This window comes from Colobus angolensis, unplaced genomic scaffold (assembly GCF_000951035.1).
Source record: "Colobus angolensis palliatus isolate OR3802 unplaced genomic scaffold, Cang.pa_1.0 Scaffold11, whole genome shotgun sequence".
Lineage (NCBI taxonomy): Eukaryota > Metazoa > Chordata > Mammalia > Primates > Cercopithecidae > Colobus > Colobus angolensis.
The window spans coordinates 10,425,957-10,445,329 of NW_012112030.1; the positions used below are offsets into that span (position 1 = coordinate 10,425,957).

General features: G+C 40.1%; 1 protein-coding gene across 1 annotated transcript in view; it reads right to left on the reverse strand.

Annotated features, from left to right (window-relative positions):
* Positions 1-589: 589 nt before the first annotated feature.
* GUCY2C (guanylate cyclase 2C) overlaps positions 590-19,373 on the reverse strand; it is an 82,728-nt gene continuing 63,944 nt past the window's right edge. Inside the window, exons 20-27 of the mRNA XM_011954200.1 lie at positions 16,635-16,726; positions 13,330-13,488; positions 9,864-10,056; positions 8,910-9,084; positions 7,107-7,205; positions 4,570-4,664; positions 2,795-2,871; positions 590-1,196 (exon numbers count right to left, since the gene is read on the reverse strand). Of these exons, the coding sequence (XP_011809590.1) occupies positions 1,022-1,196; positions 2,795-2,871; positions 4,570-4,664; positions 7,107-7,205; positions 8,910-9,084; positions 9,864-10,056; positions 13,330-13,488; positions 16,635-16,726 (1,065 nt within the window). The 3' untranslated portion in view covers positions 590-1,021. The remainder of the gene's footprint in view (positions 1,197-2,794; positions 2,872-4,569; positions 4,665-7,106; positions 7,206-8,909; positions 9,085-9,863; positions 10,057-13,329; positions 13,489-16,634; positions 16,727-19,373) is intronic.

The following is a 19,373-nucleotide window of genomic DNA, read 5'->3' on the forward strand; positions in this document are numbered from 1 at the left end:
CGCAGTGGTTCATGAGACAGGACCAGAGTGAGCTTCTTGTGAAGATTCTCAGACTGGTGGGGAGATCAAACTTCCATCTCCAATTTTCTCCTTTTACCTTATAAACTGTGGGTCTAAGGAAATTATCTGTGAGTGGTGTTAAGCCAGCTTGGGGGGTGGCACAGTCTAAAATGAAGTGGGTATTATGATTCATAATTTACTGATGAAAGATCAGGAGCTTGGAGACATGGATTACTTTATAGTTAGAAAAGTACGGTACAGGAACTTGACTTTTGCCTTGGTCCCATACTTAGATCACTGCCATCCACATTGTTAATTGGACAAGCTGAAGCAACACCTCTGTTTGAAGGTCAGAAATTCCCTCATGTGTAGCAGGTGATACTAACCTTCAACGTTCTCACCCTTGAGTAACAATGCTAGCTTTGCCATAATTCAATGTGAGTGAATGTAGTCAGTTTTTCAGTAAGCACAAGATGATGTGACTGATGTATTCCAGGAAAATGGGCAAAATAGGTAGAAACGCATATGCAGTCTTGGGAAACCTTTAGCTTTTATTCTTTCCTAATATATAGCATATTTTCTGCAAAAATTATGAGTTAAATATACTTTAATGAAGATAAGGTATTTAAAATATAATTATGACAATTTAAAAAATCTTATGAATACAGAAGGAAAAAGAGCCAGTAAACAAAAACTATAAAAACAAACAAACAAAAAATAAATGAAATAAGAATAAAATCTTCTCAAGTTCTAGGTAGTCTATTCATTTCTTTTCTTTTCCAGGTGGAAGGTCCCTGGAACAACTGCTGGAATGAGGCTGCAGAGTGGAAGGTAGCTACTTCACTGAGAACGCACATCTGATTCATGCAAGAAAGTCCATGTTCCAGACAGGGCAGCCAAGCCTAAGTACATTTCTGCTTCATTGAGGTCTCAGGAAAATGCAGGCTTTCAGGACACTTGAGGTCGCTGCCTCAGTGCAGCTGTATTTTAATTTGTGTGAGTCCTTACACCTCATTTAGGTTTAAAAATAGGTGCTCTCCTTGTCTGTGGTATTCAGTTGCAAGTATTCCAGAGTGCCTTTTTTATAGCTGGCTACTCGTCTGGGTTTTTGACTTCTTATCCCTGCTGCCTGTCTTTTCTGTAAAGAGTTGGCAATCATGTCTGAAAATTCTGCTTGCAAACGCTGTTGATTCTCCCTGCAAACAGGGTGGGAAGAGAAAATAGAACTTCTCAGCAATTCATACAGAATATTCCTTAGCTCCAGAATAATCAGTTCAGTTACTCAGTTACTCTTTGAATGCCTATTCTGTGCTAGACGCAGGAAATCCAAAGAATACAAAATGATCCCTGTCTTTGATGAGCTTAAAAAACTATTATCTCTGCTAGGAAATTAGACTTCAATTTCAAAGTGAAACAATATGCTGCTGGAATTGGGAGGCATGGTTGGGAGGATCTAGGTTTACATATGCCACTGCAGGAAGGGGAAAAGAAGCAGGGAGGATGCTCGGCCCCTGCCCCACAACCCTGAAAACTCATTGGTCCCACACATACTTAACAGTGTGAGTCTTGTTTGGGGAAGGCTTAGAATGGTGGAGGGGGCCACGGGTTTAGAATGGACCTGGAACAGTCCAAGTAAGGAGCTAGGTTTCTCATGCCCCAGGGAAGATTTGGGTTGTTTTGGCTTTTCTAGAAGCTTGCCATCTCTCTGGGTCTGCCATCTAGGCCTCTGCAAGACAGAGTTTCTCAACCACAGCAAAAGCCAAGGAAATGGCCATATGGTTGCAGTAACATGTATTGATAGGCAACCGGATGACAACTTGAGTCACCTTTAGGAGAACTGAAACCTGTCAGTTAACCCTGAAACTTTGTCTTCCTCATCTCATCTCAGGGAGAACACAGACTTCATGTTAAGACCCAAAACCACAGTCTTGGGGCTGGGGCAGGTCCTGTTTTCATGAGGCAACTCACCAGAAAGATGAAGACAGGAGTGGAACGCAGAGAGCCTCTTTGCCCCCAGTATGCTCCACTCCTGTGAGAACCAGACACGCATGAGGTGAACTCTAAAGTGTCTTCTGTTCTCCCGAGCAAGCCTGGAACACAATGCTAGCTTTGCCATGCTTTATTGCAGGGCAATATAGTCAGTTTTTCAGCAGGGACAAAATGATGACTGATACAGTCTAGGAAAGGGGGCAGAATAGGTAGAAGCTCCTACCCAGACTCAGGAAACTTTTAACTCATTCTTGTCTAATATATAGTATATTTTCTGCACAAACTATAAGTATACTTTAATGGAGATAAGGCATTTAAAACATAATTTTGATAGTTAAAAATATCATGAATACAGAGCCAGTAAACAAAATGAAACAAATGAAATAACAAAATCTCCTCAAGTTCTAAATAGTCTGTTCATTCCTCCTCTTTTCCACGTGGAAGCTCCTTCTTGGGATAAAGGATCCAGAGCTTTAAAAAAAAAAAAAAAAAAAAAAAAAAGGTAGTTTTGTATTGAGATGACACATGTGATTCATGGAAGCGAGGTCTATGTTCCAGACAGGGAAGCCAAGGCTAAATACTTTTCTGTTGTCATTGAGGTCTCAGGAAAATGCAGGCTTTCAGGATAATTCCCTTCTTGCAGTCTAAGAAGGGAGGTTTCTAAACCTTCTCATGTATAGTCCCTTCTTATGCAATATATGCCACTTGTAAGGCACTTGCCAACTTAAGTTGGCTTTAAGTAGCGTAACTTACAAAGCCAAGATCTCTGATTTCCTCCCTGTCCCTGGCACACCCAGAAGCTTACACAGTAGGAGGGGTTGGCAGGTTGAATTTCTGGTCCTTCATCCCGGTCAGCCAGTAGGTAGTCTCATTTCCTCTTCCCTGGTAAGACAAAAGAGTTAGGTACCACGGAGGCCAATGGGTCGGTTCAGTTGTAGACCACTGTTCCCATAGTGATCTGTTTCTGTGACACGTTTCACTTCCGCATTTCTCATCAGTGCCAATATTTAAGCACATCACACATTCCTGTTACGATTTGCATTATCTCTAGACAGATTTTTATTTCCAAGTGCCTTTTTAAAAATAAGTTTCTCATTCAGCAGACATCCTTTTCTCAAAGTAGAGTTTTCTTTTTTTCCCCAAAAGACATTTTAAAATATCACTCTAGCAACATCACAAGAACTCTAACTTAAAAAAGAAGAAAATTCATCTGCAATTCTGCTATGTCAACAAATTCAACTGCTTGTCATTGTCCATATTTCCTTCTAGCCTTTTTTGCGATAAAGTTTTGTCACAAAACTTTTGCTACAGTTTCCCTATTGTATTACAAACACATGTACATCACAATTAAGAACTCATTAAGTAGCATTTGTGGGGTCCATCTGGAGGCTACAGAATGTATGGAAATTTACTGGAATACTGGAAACTCTGTTTTTGCTAAAGCTGGTATTTGAAAAAGAGATACAAAATACATATTGTCCAAACACAGCCAGTGAACCATTATTTAAAAAAAAAAGTGTAATAATATGTATCTGTAATATATATCAATATTTAAAAATGAGTGATTGATATATATATATATATAATTGTCATATATTATTAAACTCATTTAAAAAGAGAGTGGTTCATTGGCTGTGTTTGGACCATAGTAATCCATAAACCGGTTCTATTTTGGGGTAAATGTTCTTTGTAAAAAATGTATTTATGGAGGACTCAAAAAGCAAGTGTGATGTTGGGACACTTACATAAAAGGAGACTTTTCCAAGGTGCAATCAAAATATAAAGGCCAGAAGCATTATGGCTACTGGAGGCAGGTAACTTACAGTTAATAGTTGGTTTGCCAGTTGTGAAAAGATTGTAATCACTTTGGAAAAGCAGCCTGAGAAGCAACTGGAGACATCTGGCGGCTTTGGAGGGCAGCTGTTTTACATGTGAGGAACTGCATGAAGATGCCAGAGTAGTGATTCTCAAGTATTAGTGTGGTCATCTTGTTAAAAAACACATCCTCTTGTTAGAAATATAGATTCCTGATCTACACCCCCAGAGAATCTTGCATAGCAGGCCTGGTGGAGTGTCCAGACATCTGTATTTTAACGAAGTTCCAGATGAGGAGGAGGAGGAGAAGAATGGGGCCACACCTTGTCATTCACTCCTTATGATTCTAGAGCTTCGGAATAGTAAAGCAACTGGCAAGAGAGGTGACCTCAGATCATAGCAGCGTTGTGTAGTAACAGTAGGGAAGTAAGTGGGGGGACAAGGGTTTTGATTTAAATTAAATAAGTCCTGGACCAGACAGTATGTAGCTCTTGTGTTTGGAGGAGGCACTGGAGAGAAAACCTGGATATGGCAGGGGAAATGGTGGCAGAGTTCAGAATGTCAAAAGGGCTCTTTGGAGTAAAGGAAAATTCTGAGTTCACATTTTTTGGTGGGCATTTCTCTTGCAGAGGATGGAGGGTGCTCATTGTGACGAGTACAGAAAAGGATTAGCATGCTCCTCAACTTTCCTGGCCAAGGCTCAAAGGAGGTGGCCCAAGCGTGTCTGAGAACTTTTTCCATGTATTGTCTCTGTGGACTCCTTACCTTTAAGTACGTTTCTCCTCTCACTTCATATAGGAACTGGCACTCAGTTCTCTTCAGAATGGCTATGGTGGAGCCACTCACATGAATTCTCAAAGCTGGAAATGCAAAATAGATAAATAAAAATCTCAGCCATTACATGGCCTATTTGTTTTCCATTGATTCAGGATATCAACAACACCTGAGATAAGAATCCTAAATCAAGAGGAAACAATTGTGGCTATTTTAATGAAAGAACACTTAAAAATAACATCAGAGAGATAAGAAATGGTATAGTTTGGATATTTGTCCCCACCCTGATCTCATGTTGAATTTTAATCCCCAGTGCTGGAGCTCTGCCCCCCCACCGGGTGTCTGGGTCACAGGGGTGGATCCCTCATGACTTGGTGCTGTCTTTGCGATAGTGAGTTGTCACAAGATCTGGTCATTTAAAAGTGTGTGGCACCCGCCCCCTGCCACTCTCTCTCTTGCTCTTGCTTTCACCATATGAAGTGCCTGCTCCAGCTTTGCCTTCTGCCAAGAGTGAAAGCTTCCTGAGGCCTCCTCAGAAGCAGATGCAGGCACTATTCGTACTGTACAGCCTGCAGAACCATAAGCCAATTAAACCTCTTTTCTTTTAATAACCCAGTCTCAGGTTTCTCTTTATAGCAATGCAAGAATGGCCTCACACAAGAAATATAATTTCACATGGGAAGAAAGAAGGCCTGGCATCAGTTTTCAGGGCCCTGAGTGATGGGGATCCCAAGGTTTTACTCCATAGATTCTCATTCCAGCTCAGAGTAGTAGCCTGAGGGACCTCGTTTTAGATTTGACTGGTAGTGCCAAGCTTGGGTGTTGGAGTTTGGCTTTGGGTGCCTGTGGAAAAGTTCCAATAAATAGCTAAAGACTTGTGGGCAAGGTGAAGATTCGGGAGAGTCGTGGGGTCTTGATTTTCTCAAATTTCCTTCTTCTGGAACATTGTTATCCTTTGACAAAAGAAGGGGTGAGGGCACGCCCATTCACAAGTCCATTGATGTGTACCAGCTTTCCCAATATAGGGGCCTAATAGCAATATCACGAACAACAACAGCAGTAAGAATAATGACAATCCCAAATTGTATACCTACCATGTACCATGATTGCTAAACGCTTAACATGACATCATCCCAAATGATTTCAGAAACCCTCCTGGCAAGGTTGGTACTCCATTTTCAATTTATATCTTTATCTTTCTGAGGGCTAGAAGGATCAGGTAGCTTTCTCCCCAACTTATACTTACAATGATTAACATAATTTCAATCGTAACCCAAGTGTGTCTGACCCCGACCTTATCCTTTTCCTTGACAGCATGATTTGCCAGGACAAACTAGTATCAGATTGTCAGTACACTACCAAAATACCATTCTGCCTCCTGCGGTTTTGTAAGCTCCAGCCATGTCTACCAATGCTTTTTTTCTCTCTTCTATATATTTCTACTACTAGCACTGTCATCAATATTTATTGAACATCTACTTCATGCAGCACATTGTGCCTCTACCTTGCCAAGCAAATGCAATACATTCCTTTGTATATAACAAATGCTTAGATTTTTCTTTACTAAAATCAATTCTCGGTTGGGCATGATGGCTCTTGCCTGTAATTCCAACACTTTGGGGGACCAAGGCAGGAGACTTTCTTGAGCCCAGGAGTCTGTGACCAGCCTAGACAACATAGGGAGACCACACCTCTACAGAAAAACTTAAAAATTTAGCTGTGCATGGTGGCATGCCTGTAGTCCCAGCTACTCAGGAGGCTGAGGTGGGAGGATCACTAGAGCCGACGAGTTCAAGGATGCAGTGAGCTGTGATTGTGCCATGGCACCAAAGCCTAGGCAACAAAGTGAGATCGCATCTCAAACAAATACACAAAAATCGATTTCCAGAAAAATCGAATATGTTTTGGGAGGCCAAGGTGGAAGGATTGCTTGAGGTCAGGAGTTTGAGACCAGCCTGGGCAACATGGTGAGACCCAGTCTCTATTAAAAATTAGCTGGATGTGCTGGTATGTTCCTGTAATCCCAGCTACTTGGGAGGAGGAGGCCAGGAGTTCAAGTTTACAGTGAGCTGCGATCGTGTCACTGCACTCCAGCCTGGGTGACAGAATGAGAGCCTATCTCTAAACAACAAAAACAAAAAAGCAAAATAAGAGGGAAACAAGAATGTGAACCAGGGTGTATAGTTCTTACCTTGCCTACTGATTTTTATTTTAACTTTCATGATTCTATGGTAAATGCCGTGACTATTCTAAGTAGAATATCCCCGGATTCATTGTATATGAGCCAGAAATATAGAAGCAGTCTAAAACTGAGCAAAAGTGGAAGAATAAAATAATTATCAGTAAACAACAACAAAAGCAAATGTAGCAAAAGCTGGATTGACACAGGTTTGTGTTCAGCTAATGTGAAGAATTATTCTACATCTCACTGGCACTTTGTATCTCCTTATTGTGTATTTTATCTCACAGTCGCCCTCTGCTGGAAGACAGAATATTTGTCCTCTGAGAAAAACAATCTCCCTTCTTACGGAGGCCAGTGGATTCCATCCTAGAGGCTGTGTTGACTGTATCTCCAAATAGACAATAACGAGGCATCTTGATTCCCACAACTCCAGCAGCACAGGGACCTGAAACGAAGGACAGAAATCAGGAAGTGGAGGCAATAGAAATTGCAGAGTAGAGTGAAGACAGGTAAGCCTCTCCACATGGTCACAATCTGAATGCTTCCTGTCATGGAGAAGTGGCTGAGGATGTGAAATGTGAGCTGGGACTTTTGCTTTAAATGGATGAATCCAATGAAGCATCATTATTCAGTGCATGTGATCATAAAGTATTTTGCTCTCGCAAAGGAAACAATATTTGCAGCAAATAGGAAGGCATCCAGAGATCCAGATCGCAAAGGTGATTTTAAATAGAAGGCTCTCGGGAAGGATGAAGATGAGCCCCCACTGCTTGCTTACTATGCCAAACCACACAACCCTGAATTTCACACTGCTGGAGGGCACTGTAGACTTGAAGCTTCAATGGCTCAAGTTTGTTTTATTTTTATTTTAAGGTGGCATTTCTGGGATTGGTGCCATGACAATGGAAGACAGAAGGCAAGACAAAGGCATAACCTTCCTTAAGCATTTCATGGACCAGGCAAATGCAGCTGGATGGGGAAGCCTGTGGCACAAGGAGGTTCTAACAAGCAGAACAAAAGCCCAGGCTAGTGGCGTATTAGGTAGGAAATAAGGGTTATTCAGTCAAGCATTTGCATAGAATGAATGAGTGCAAGGAGTTAACAATTTTAGAAGTTAAAGATTAGCTCAGAAACTGCAAAGCTGGGTTTTAAGCAATGCTTTGCAAAGATTCATCCAGATGACTTCTGAGTTCCTGTTACTATGTTTTTCTATAACACCTGTAACTCATCTCAAATCTTGACGTTCAAGGCTGTTGAATTAAACTAAGTTTGGCCTGAGGCTGCCTCTCAGGGGTCCCTACAAGACAAACTGCAACCTAGCTTGACACATAAACAAACTAAAAGCCTAACTAGGTTATACTTATGTTACAGATAGCTGAATCTCAGCCAGTCACAGTAGCTGAGCTTCAGCCAGTCACAGGCCGTCAACTGATCTGACCTTGACCAAATCAGGGAAACACAGAGCTGTGACCAATCAAGTTGCTTCTGTCCCTCACTTCTGTTTTCTATCTATAAACACTGCCTGCCCACCTCGCCCATTGAAGCTCTCTGAACCTCTTCTGGTTCTAAGGGCCATCTGATTTGAAAATTGTTCTTTGCTCAGTCAAACTGTGTTAAATTTAATATGCATAAAGCTTTTCTTTTAACAAGGCTATGTAACTTTCATGGTCTTTGAAAGCGACTCATGTACTCTGTACTACTGCAGTGGCAGGGAGGGGAGGGGGTATAAATAGTATAGAAATTTCACCAGCTATTTTTTATTTTCCCTTGTAGATAATCTAATCCACTTAAGATACTATAATATTTTAGTGGGAAAATATATTGAAATTGGGGGTGGGGAGAAAGGGAATGTGGAGGAGACAAATGAAATCATAGGTATGGTGATTTAAATAGGAGTCCAAAGCTTCTTGTTTTTGTACGTGTTATCATTTCAGCAGTCAGTGGTGCCCTCAAAGGTCTTGTTCTTAGAGCTCTCTAGGAACTGGGTCTAAGTATCTCAGGATGCATAGTGGGACCCCACATTTGGCAGAAAGAATTAAGAGTAAACATGTGAAGTCGATCACACTTGAAGACCTTTGATCCTTTCTGATTTAGTTGGTGCCCAGCAGTACATATGGTTCCCAATTTGCTAAGATGCTCAACTCCATACCAGAGTGAACGCCAATGCGAATCCATATTGGGAGGCCAGGAAGATGCTCCAGCTCAAAGGTCCCCATGAAGCTGAGGATTTCCAAGGCCATCTTGGCAATGTCTATTGCATGTCGATTGCCATTTCTCTTAGGCAAACCACTAGCCACCATGTAGGCATCGCCAATGGTTTCCACCTGTGGAAACAGTTTCTCATGAGTGGCTCTGCCCCTTTGAAAAGCATAGACTTTAAACAGAAGTACTTAATCACATATTAAACACAAAAAGTGATTTGGAAACACAGTGTGAGCATAGCCCTTTACACTTTTTCTGGGGCCAGTTCAATCAGTTCTATGCTGATTTCTTCAGGGTTTTTATAGTCTAGTTAATGGGTGATAAAATAGCTATAAAGGAATTTAGCCATTTAAAAATCATAAGTATATAAATTGTCCAGATGTGGTGACAGTTCTAGAAATGTTCAAATAAATAATCTGAATGGTTTTATGTAATTTGAGGAACACCCTTCGTTACCTGAAAAGTAATCCTTTAGCAAATGTCAACGTACTATTTGACAGAATATTACATTTTGTAATGTGTAATTGTACACATTCTTGTAGTACGATTTTCTATTTGTTATAACCCCAGTGTCTTCTCTGCTTCATTTGCAGTCAGCCTAAACACTGCCCATTTTTTTGGAGGTGATTTAAGAGTATGCCATTTTGTCTAAATTTAGTACTTTAAATTCATTCCTGCTGAACTTCCTGTTGTACCTTTTGTGCTGCTTCTTAAATGGTAATTTTGACTTCTCACTCCTCTAATTCTTCTACTTCTCTTCACCTTTAACTCAGATTCAACCACCAATTCACTAAATGTGAAACTAGAGAGGACAAGAGTAGTAACAGAAACAACCAATTTAGGCTCTGATGACCTCGGGTTGTACAATTAATGGTTTCATCCTGTTAGGTGATGTGGTTACCTTGTAGACATCATGATGATCAACAATGTGGTCAAAACTCTTATAGATGTCATTAAGCATGTCCACCACTTCCATGGGGGTGCTGTATTTGCAGATAGTAGTGAAACCTACAATGTCACTGAAGTAGATTGTAACTTCCTCATATAGTTCCGGCTCTACAAAGCCTTTCTCCTTCAGAGACTTTACCACTAGCCTAGATGAACAAAGGAAACAAAATGCCTTCAACTTCAGCAAATTTTTTCTTGTTTCACATAAATCTTTCAGATAGTAGTGATTGTCTACTAGAAATTCTAGAATTTGAGACTTCCAGTGAATTGAGTGAATAGGAAACAAAGAGAGGTTGTTTACATCATATACATGAACATATTACACACATACACATATAATAAATGTTGTGAACACAGATGAATATAAGCAGGTTCAACATTAAGTTAGTGTTTGATTATTAGCCCTAATACACATGAACAGAGAACTTTAATAGCCTCAAAACTCTCATATATACACACTTGCCCACTTTTTGCTTCTCTATTGATAATCAACTTCTTACAGATATGGCTCTATATGCAGAGGCTGAGGAGAGTGTGGTTTTACTTAAATCACCACAGGTATCAGATCTTAATTTCCCAACAAAATTGATAGTTTTACTTTCGTGGAATATGTAACACGGCATTGCTTAATATTACTGTGAAATAATTATGAAATTAATATGAAATACTACTATGAAATAATATTACTATGAAAAATTACTCTGCATTTAAAGAACCAGAGTTTATTTGATACATTTTGAACCAGATATGGGTCATTTTAAAAGCAAAATTAATCATGTAAATAAATTACGCTAAAATTGTAGAAGTCAAATTAAAGCAACTTTTAGAATATCTTGGCTGAATGAGGAGCAACATATCAGATTCAAGATTGAGGGAAGAGAACCAGAAGAAGGGACTCCAAACTTGGTGTGCCAAGTTACCTCTTCATTGAGAAAAGGGAGTGGAGGCTGACATGAAGTGGGATGTTCCCTGTCTGTCCTTGGCATCACTTTGTAGTGGCCCTGAGTATGGAACCACTAGAATCAGAAACCAGAAGCTGGGAGGTTCCACAGAAGTCATTGAAAAGAAATCTTTTATTTTTACAGATGAGAAAGCTGCGTTCTAAAAAAGTATGATTTCCATAAGGTCCCACAGCCCATTAGAGACAGAGCCAGGATTAGAACTCAGGAACGCTTCGGTCCCACCCACCAGTCTTTTTTTTGCACTATACTCCCTGCATAACCCAGGCCTTGGATATTCAGGGAGATGGGGAAGATTTGGAGGTATGCTGACTGCAGCAAAGGAGGTGGGCTGTCCCAGAAAGAAAACAACCAATCAACCACAAAGATTTCTAACACTCATCTGGAGAACCTCCAGAGCATCTGGAGAAAGCTTTTTAATTGGTGCAATGACAACACTTGGAACCTTTGCAAAACATTCCTTTGCTGTGGCTTGGATTCCTAGGGACGCATCTGGAGTGGTTGTTCTTGACATGCCCTGTATAAAGTGCATAGTATTTTGGAGGCTACATAAACGCAATGACAAAATTGGATATTCTGCCATATTTGCAATTCATTGTACTGCTTATATCTGAAAAGTCATATGAGTTTGGTGATACGGTTTGGCTCCATGTCCCCACCCAAATCTCATGTTGAATTGCAATCCCCAATGTTAAGGGAGGACCCGGCGGGAGGTGATGGGATCATGTGTGCAGATTTCCCCATTGCTGTTCTTATGTTAGTGAGTTCTCATGAGATCTAGTTGTTTGAACGTGTGTGGCACCTCGCCCTTTGCTCACTCTCTCTCGCTGCCATGTGAAGAATTGCTTCCCTTTCACTCTTCCACCATGATTGTAAATTTCCTGAGGCCTCCCCAGCCATGCTTCTTGTACACCCTATGGAACTGTGAGTCAATTAAACCTGCTTTCTTCATAAATTACCCAGTCTCAGGTAGCTCTTTATCGCAGGGTGAGAACAGACTATTACACTTGGAAAATAGTGTGTTTTCCAGAGAGAGAAACTCATGTTGTAAATAAATGAAGGAAGGGCTGGGACTTAACATGATGAGCTTTGATAACAGGTTGTTGCAGACATAGATAAAATTACTATACAGAGTAGATCTCTTAGAAAGTCTTCCCATAAGAAAAAACTTCCGGCCAGGCATGGTGGCTCACGCCTATAATCCCAGCACTTTTACAGGCAGAGGCGTGTGGATTACCTGAAGTCAGGAGTTTGAGACCAGTCTGGCCAACATGGTGAAACCCTCTGTCTACTAAAAATGCAAAGATTAGGTGGGTGTGGTGGCAGGCACCTGTAATCCCAGCTACTTGGGAGGCTGAGGCAGGAGAATCATTTGAACCCAGGAGGCAGAGGTTGCAGTGAGCTGAGGTCATGCCATTGCACTCCAGCCTGAGCAACAAGAGCAAAACTCCACCTCAAAAAAAATAAAAATAAAAATAAAAATAATTAAAAAAGAAGAAACTTCTATTTTAATATATTTACCCCAAGGGGTACTGTTCAAATAAATGTTTAGGTGATATTTGGTTCCTACATGAAGTCTTCAGTTTATTTGCCCTCTGCTACACATATTTCTTTTTGATTCTTCTAGTTATTGTTCATGCATGTTTTAGTTTTATCTTGCAAATATAATTTTTACATGAATAACCAAAGTGAGTTGTGCTGAAACCACGATGTATTATAGCTCCTGAAGAAGCTTGTGTGATATAATCTTTGGAAATCCAATAAAAACATCTACCAACTAGTGGTCCAAGTGGCATATTGAACTAAGGCTAGGAAAAAAGCTGAAATGGTGAGCCAGCTGATTCAAGTCACTTGAGTGACATTACTGGTTAAAACCACCACCAGTGAAACCCTGGGAAGGCAGCCAGATAACCAGGATATTGTTTTTGTCACAACTCAGTATTAAAGACCAGGCAAGGAATTATGCATTATGTACCTAACATTTATGGAGCTCTGATAGAAATTATCATCCTTGAAGCGAATAGGAAGGGTTCCCTACTGTTCCCAGGGACTCTGAGTGCTCATGGGTTCTGCCCTTCTGTCACAAGGTTATGAGACACCACTTGCCAAGTGTCTTCCAACTCCTTTCCCCCAAGCTGTGATCCGCCTCCTAGTTTTCTTACAGGTGATTTGACTTTCAGAGGTTTGAGATTTTGAGGTCAGAGTTGCTAAAGGAGATCAGGGACTCCAGCTTGGGCCTCTTGGGTAGAATCCCATCTCTGCCATTCATGGGTGACCTTCAGGACATTACTTAGTGGAGTACAAACTGAAACAAGGCTTAGCAAAATACATGCATTTTAAAACCAATAATCTACTGAAGAATATATAAAAGGAAACAAATCCTATATAGTCATAACGAAAAGCAATGCTAGAAGGATATGCTGAATATTTCAGCCCCCACATCAGCAAGACTTGCCTTACCTTGGAAGCAACATAAAGTTAAGTCTGTCAGCCCTGTCCCTCTCTGCCTTGTACAGCTGTGTCCTTTCCTCTACCAGATGTTCCAGGTTTCGAGAATATAGCTGTAGACGTCGGATCAAGGTATCCATATAGCTTTCATTTTTTTGGTCATGAAAAAGTCTGTAGGTAGTAATAGATAAAGAGCCCTTATTTTTTTTTTTTTTTTTTTTTTTTTTTTTGAGACGGAGTCTTGCTCTGTCGCCCAGGCTGGAGTGCAGTGGCCGGATCTCAGCTCACTGCAAGCTCCGCCCCCCCGGGTTCACGCCATTCTCCTGCCTCAGCCTCCTGAGTAGCTTGGACTACAGGCGCCCGCCACCTCGCCCGGCTAGTTTTTTTGTATTTTTTAGTAGAGACGGGGTTTCACCGTGTTAGCCAGGATGGTCTCGATCTCCTGACCTCGTGATCTGCCCGTCTTGGCCTCCCAAAGTGCTGGGATTACAGGCTTGAGCCACCGCGCCCGGCCAAGAGCCCTTATATATTATTAAGAAAATATGAACATCCAATAAAACAATGGACAAATATGAGGAACAGATAATTAAGCAAAGAAAAATAAAAGCCAACAAGCACAACAAAAAAACTCAACCTCGTCCAGGCACCGTGGCTCACGCCTGTAATCCCAGAACTTTGGGAGTCCGAAGTGAGAGGATCACTTGAGGTCAGGAGTTTGAAAGCAGCCTGACCAACATGGTGAAACCCTGTCTCTACTACAAATACAAAAATAAGCTGGGCATGGTGGCACTACTCCAGAGGCTGAGGCAGAAGAATTGCTTAAACCTGGGAGGTGGAGGTTGCAGTGAGTCAAGATCGTGCCAGCTGCTCCAGAGACTGAGGCAGAATTGCTTGAAGCTGGGAGGTGGAGGTTGCAGTGAGTCGAGATCATGCCACAGCACTCCAGCCTGGGTGACAGAGTGAGACTCTGTCTCAAACAAACAAACAAACAAAAAAACCAACTTAACCTCAGGACAAAAATAAGATTAAAAAAGGGAAAACAAATGTTAAAATGATGGTAATCAGTGTAGGAGAAGGAGGAAATACATACAGTACAAAACCTTCCTGAAGAACAATTTGGTAAAAGTCTGTCACAAGCTTTAACAATGCATATACCAATCAGCTTATAACTCTATTTCTGAGAATTATCCTAAGGAAACAATCATGAATGTGTTTAGAGTTAACAATAAAAAAAAGTCACAGTATTCTTTACAAGAGCAAACATTTGAAAATAATCTAAATGTATAACAAAAATGTAGTTAAAATATGATAGGACAATGGAACATTAACATTCTAATTCATATTATAATATACAAATTAGTATTGTTGAACACACAGAAAGACACTCCCTCTGTATTATTAAGTAAAAAAGTCAGTTTATAAAATAGCAAAAATTATAATCTCAATTTTATTTTTTGAAGACTGGTGGTCACCTATTGGGAAACAAGTGATGTTTTACTTTCTTGCTTGCTTATTTATATTTTCTAAAATATAAAAGAAACAATTTGCAATAAAGGAAAATCTTTTGAAAGCTGGTCTAGAAGTGATAAATGAAAGTGTAGGAGAAGGACTAAGAAAAGCCAAGTCAAGCCTTATATTATCTCCTCAGTACAGAGAGCCAGGGTCCTGACACCAGAAGCCTAACTCTCGATTATTTTGTCAGATCAAGGAGACTTAGATGAGATGCCAGCTTTGTGGGACAGTGGGTGGTATGACAAACCTTGGTGCGGAGGTCAGGGAGGAGACACATTGAGTTCTCCTAGCATTGTGAGGATCAGAGATAACGTTCATAATGTCTAAGGCACAATTGAAGGTGCTGAATAAATCAGTCATTTTACTATTGCAACAATAACAATCACTTCTGATCTCAGGAGAAGATGGCCTGCATCATCATCCTCTGGGATGGGGAGAGATGTTTGTTTAAAATCCGGTACAGTTTTGTGCGCTACACCAGACCTATGTGACTGAAAATTGCTAGGCTTGGAATGAAGAAACAGAATCTTTTAACAAGTTCCCCAGGGAATTTTTACTTGCAACTGCCAGGACAGAGTATAGTTGGGTAGAATGGATGTGGGAGCAGGTGTAAGAGATGAAATTGGGTAATCTTACTCTAGGATGAATTGATTCAATTAAAACAGTTTCTCACCTTTGACTGCATATTTTAATCACCTGGGAGTTATTAAAATTTCTGACACCAGCGTGTACCCTAGACCAATTACATCAGCCTCTCTAGGGTAAAACCCCAGTATCAGTATTTTTAAAGTTCCTCAGATGATTCTAAGCTGCAACCAAGTTTGAGAACCACCACACACATTTAAGGCTGAGTATCAAGGACCCAGTGTCTTCAAGAGCATACATTTTATCAGGCACACATAAAGTCTCATCTGGACAGGACAGCGAAGGAGAAAAAAAAGGGGGCTAGAATTAATTATTATTTCCTGCTCCATTCCCACAACTGACAGCTTAGTTCTACTAATTAATGACCACATGTTCATTAACTTCACTCCACCTCATCTCCTCCAGCTCTAGACTTTTATTCTCATTACGTATCTGAATCTTTTGACCTAATGAGAACTACAGAAAGACCTGGAAAAAATCATAAAAATCATCTTGTTCAATCCAAATTTTCTAACAAGAAAAGTGATACCCAGTGAAGGTAAGTGTTTTGTCCAGTGCCCCACAGCAAACTCTTATCAGATTTTAGTCTAGAAATTGGATTTCCTAACTCTTAATTCAGTGTTATTTTTCTCATTCTGCAGTGTATTAACTGAAAACATGGGTTATCTAGCAATTAATCTCACCAGATAATTATGTACTTTTCTCCCCTACCTTGAATTATGCTCTGATTCATGACATGCCTTAAGTACCTAGGCCCAAAGCTGGAGATTTTAAGACTTTAAGATCCTAAGAACATGCCGACGTTAAGAATTGTTTAGGAACTTTACAGATTCTCAGGACTCATGCTACACTTCTAAATCCTAATTACCCACAGAAGGACCCAGAAGCTCTATTTGTAACAGATAAATTTATAATCAGCTAAAGTTTGTTTTTTAATCAGACAAGTTTTGACCTTGAGTATTTAACTTTTCAAGTGATTATTTCCCTGGGAAAATGGTCCAATAGTCTCCATATCATTTTAATGTTATGAAATGGTGTTGGTTGCAACCTGGAATTTTTCACTGGAATAGACATTCTCATTCTTAGGTGCCACTGAATGTCAACTACAATTTTTTTAAAACCCTGAAATTAGTGAATAAAAGTAAACGTTTCAGCAATACCCAAATATCTTGGCAAGTGTAGTCTCAATTTTTTTGAAATCTGGTCTCTTTTCTGGATCTTCTTCCCAACAGCTTTTTACAAGTAGGTACACCTGGAAGAAAAAAATGGGCAAATTAGCTCAGTGGATAGTAAACTAAATCAAGAGAGAATTCTTATTCTCATTGATGGGAGTGATTAAGGCAAGGAATAGTTTAAAAATATCTTCAAGTCTGTCAATGCGGACAAGAGATCCCCAGCTCCCTGGTTTCTGTCTCAGGCATGACCACCTGCATTGTCTTATCCAGTTATTCCCTTGGGTGAAATTAATGAAAAATGTGATACCAGTTTAGATGAGGTCAGGTTGATAGGGGAGACTAAGTGAATTTACAAGAGCTTGCAAGGTTTACGTTGGAGGGAGAAAAACATAGCGAAGTTGTGGCAGGCCTCCGTAACAACTGTTTCAGTACTGACTGCATGGTGAACTTAAATATTAAAAGCCAGTGCCCTTATACAAAGGCTGGAATGTAACAAAAATCCACCAAGAGTTTTGTGTAAGCCTTTTCTGGGCCTTAAATCATGACAAAATAACGAAGGAATTCTTAACAGGACCCATTTAGGATTAAACAAGTTTTATTGGGGGTCTGAAGAAACTCCCCAGACCTCCGCAGAGAAGTTTATTGGGGGTCTGAAGGAACTCCCTAAACCTCTGTGATTAGCAGGAGACAAGATAAGGGTGATCATCCCAGCACCTGGACTGATTTAGATTAAGTAAACTTACTGAGGCTCTAGAAGAGGGTCTTCAGGACTCAGACCTTAGTTACAGATTAAAAGAAGTTAATCACGTATGTCTTTAACTGAATGCATACTTACATGTAGATATATAGAAGGTATAGAAGCTCTGAAAAAAACTGTAATTTTTAGTTGGTCTGGTGATAATTTCCAGGCCTTCTCCCTGTAACTGGTTACAGAAATAAAAACTCTCTTCCTCCTCAGTTCATCTACATCTTGTTATTGGGCCACGAGAAATATCAGCCCAACCCTCAGTTTGGTGGGGGAACCAAGGCTCAGTGAGTATGAGGCAAATGGCTCCAAATGAGAATAAAAGCCCTACTGTCCATGGTTCTAACTTATAGCAAACAATAGTATCACCTGGGGAACATTTGCACAATTTCTTATGCCTAAGCCCCACCCTAAGTCATTCTGATTTAATATAGTTTGAAGTGGTCTTACTAGGGTTTCCAGATTTAGCAAGTAAAAGTAAAGGACATCAAGTTAATTTTGGATTTCAGACAAACGATGAATAATTCATTAGTATAAGTATGTCCCAAATATTGTATGGGCAAAGGGCAGTCGTAGATTTTTAAGCTCTTCAGGTGATTATAATGCACAGCTGCAGTAAAGAAGTGACATGGAGAAAAGGAGGTATGGAGAAAGAGGTAGGGAGACAGGAGGAAGCCTGTGGAAACCTCATCTTATCTGCTACCACCTGTTTGCAGCTTTTTCTGTTTGTATCAAAATGTGTGGTGAAAACCATTTGTTTTAAATAAAGTTTGTTTTTCAGTCTGTCTAAAAATAAGATCATAAATGACACTAGATGCAATCCCTGTCCCTGTACTTTGCCTGAACAATTCCCTGGGAAGGAACTTGAGTCGCGGTATAGCCTGTGCTTGCCAATATTCACCACTAGATGATGCTCCTGCCTTGGTAAGTCATCTGCTGACTATCTTAGAGCAGAATAGGCAGAAACAACAAACAACTGGGCCCATCCAGTGCCACAGAGTGAAATACTGTCAGCCCTCTGTCTCCATGGATTCTGCATTCGGGATTCAACCAAATGGGGATGGAAAATATTTGGAAAAAACAGGAGGGTTGTGTCTGTATTGAACATGTACTGACCTTTTTTTTCTTGTCATTATTCCCTAAACAATACAGTACCACAGATATTTACATAGTATTTACATCATATTAGGGATTATAAGCAATCTAGAGATAATTTAGAGTACATAGGATAATTTATGCAGGTTATATGCACATAATATGCCATTTTATATCAGATCCTTATGCTGTTGTGGATTTTGGTATCCACAGGGGTTCCTGGGACCAATTCCCTGTGGACAGAGGGACGACTCTACTGGATGTTTCTGGGGCATTGCTGAGTGATCTAGTTTCGACTCTGTATTCTATTGGCATCAGTTACTTGACACGAAATTTTATTCCTCATTTCTAATTCCAGAACTGTCCAACTACACAAATGAATTAAAGACGATGCTGTTTTCATGAATAAGGTTTTAAATATTTGGATACACTCAGATTAGGAAAAAAAGGGCTTGAGAAAGGATATACTGATTGTGTGGAGGAATCCTGGAATTCAGAAAAGCAGGAGGAAAGAAAGGAATGAGGCTAGGAGCAGCTGTATTTCAGAAAGTTGTATTGAAAAAGAAAGGGAAGGGGAGAGGTAAAAATGGCCCACTCATGCCCTGCAGAGTCTGGCCATAAAACTCATCTGGCAGTGTCTTTGTAAATGGAAGGAAAATGTTTCTATTTTTATCCCACAAGGAACAAAAGATGTTTTTATTTAAAGACCATAAATATCTTGAAATACTTTACTCACTGCCTTCTTGGATTATTAAGGTTCAGGTAAAATGCTAAAAGGAAAAATAATTAGAAATTTTTCACAGGGCTTCAAGGCCTTTTTGAGGGACTATTTAAAAAGCAAATGTAAAGAGCTTTTGCTCCATTTCCTTCAGAGGAAGGATAAA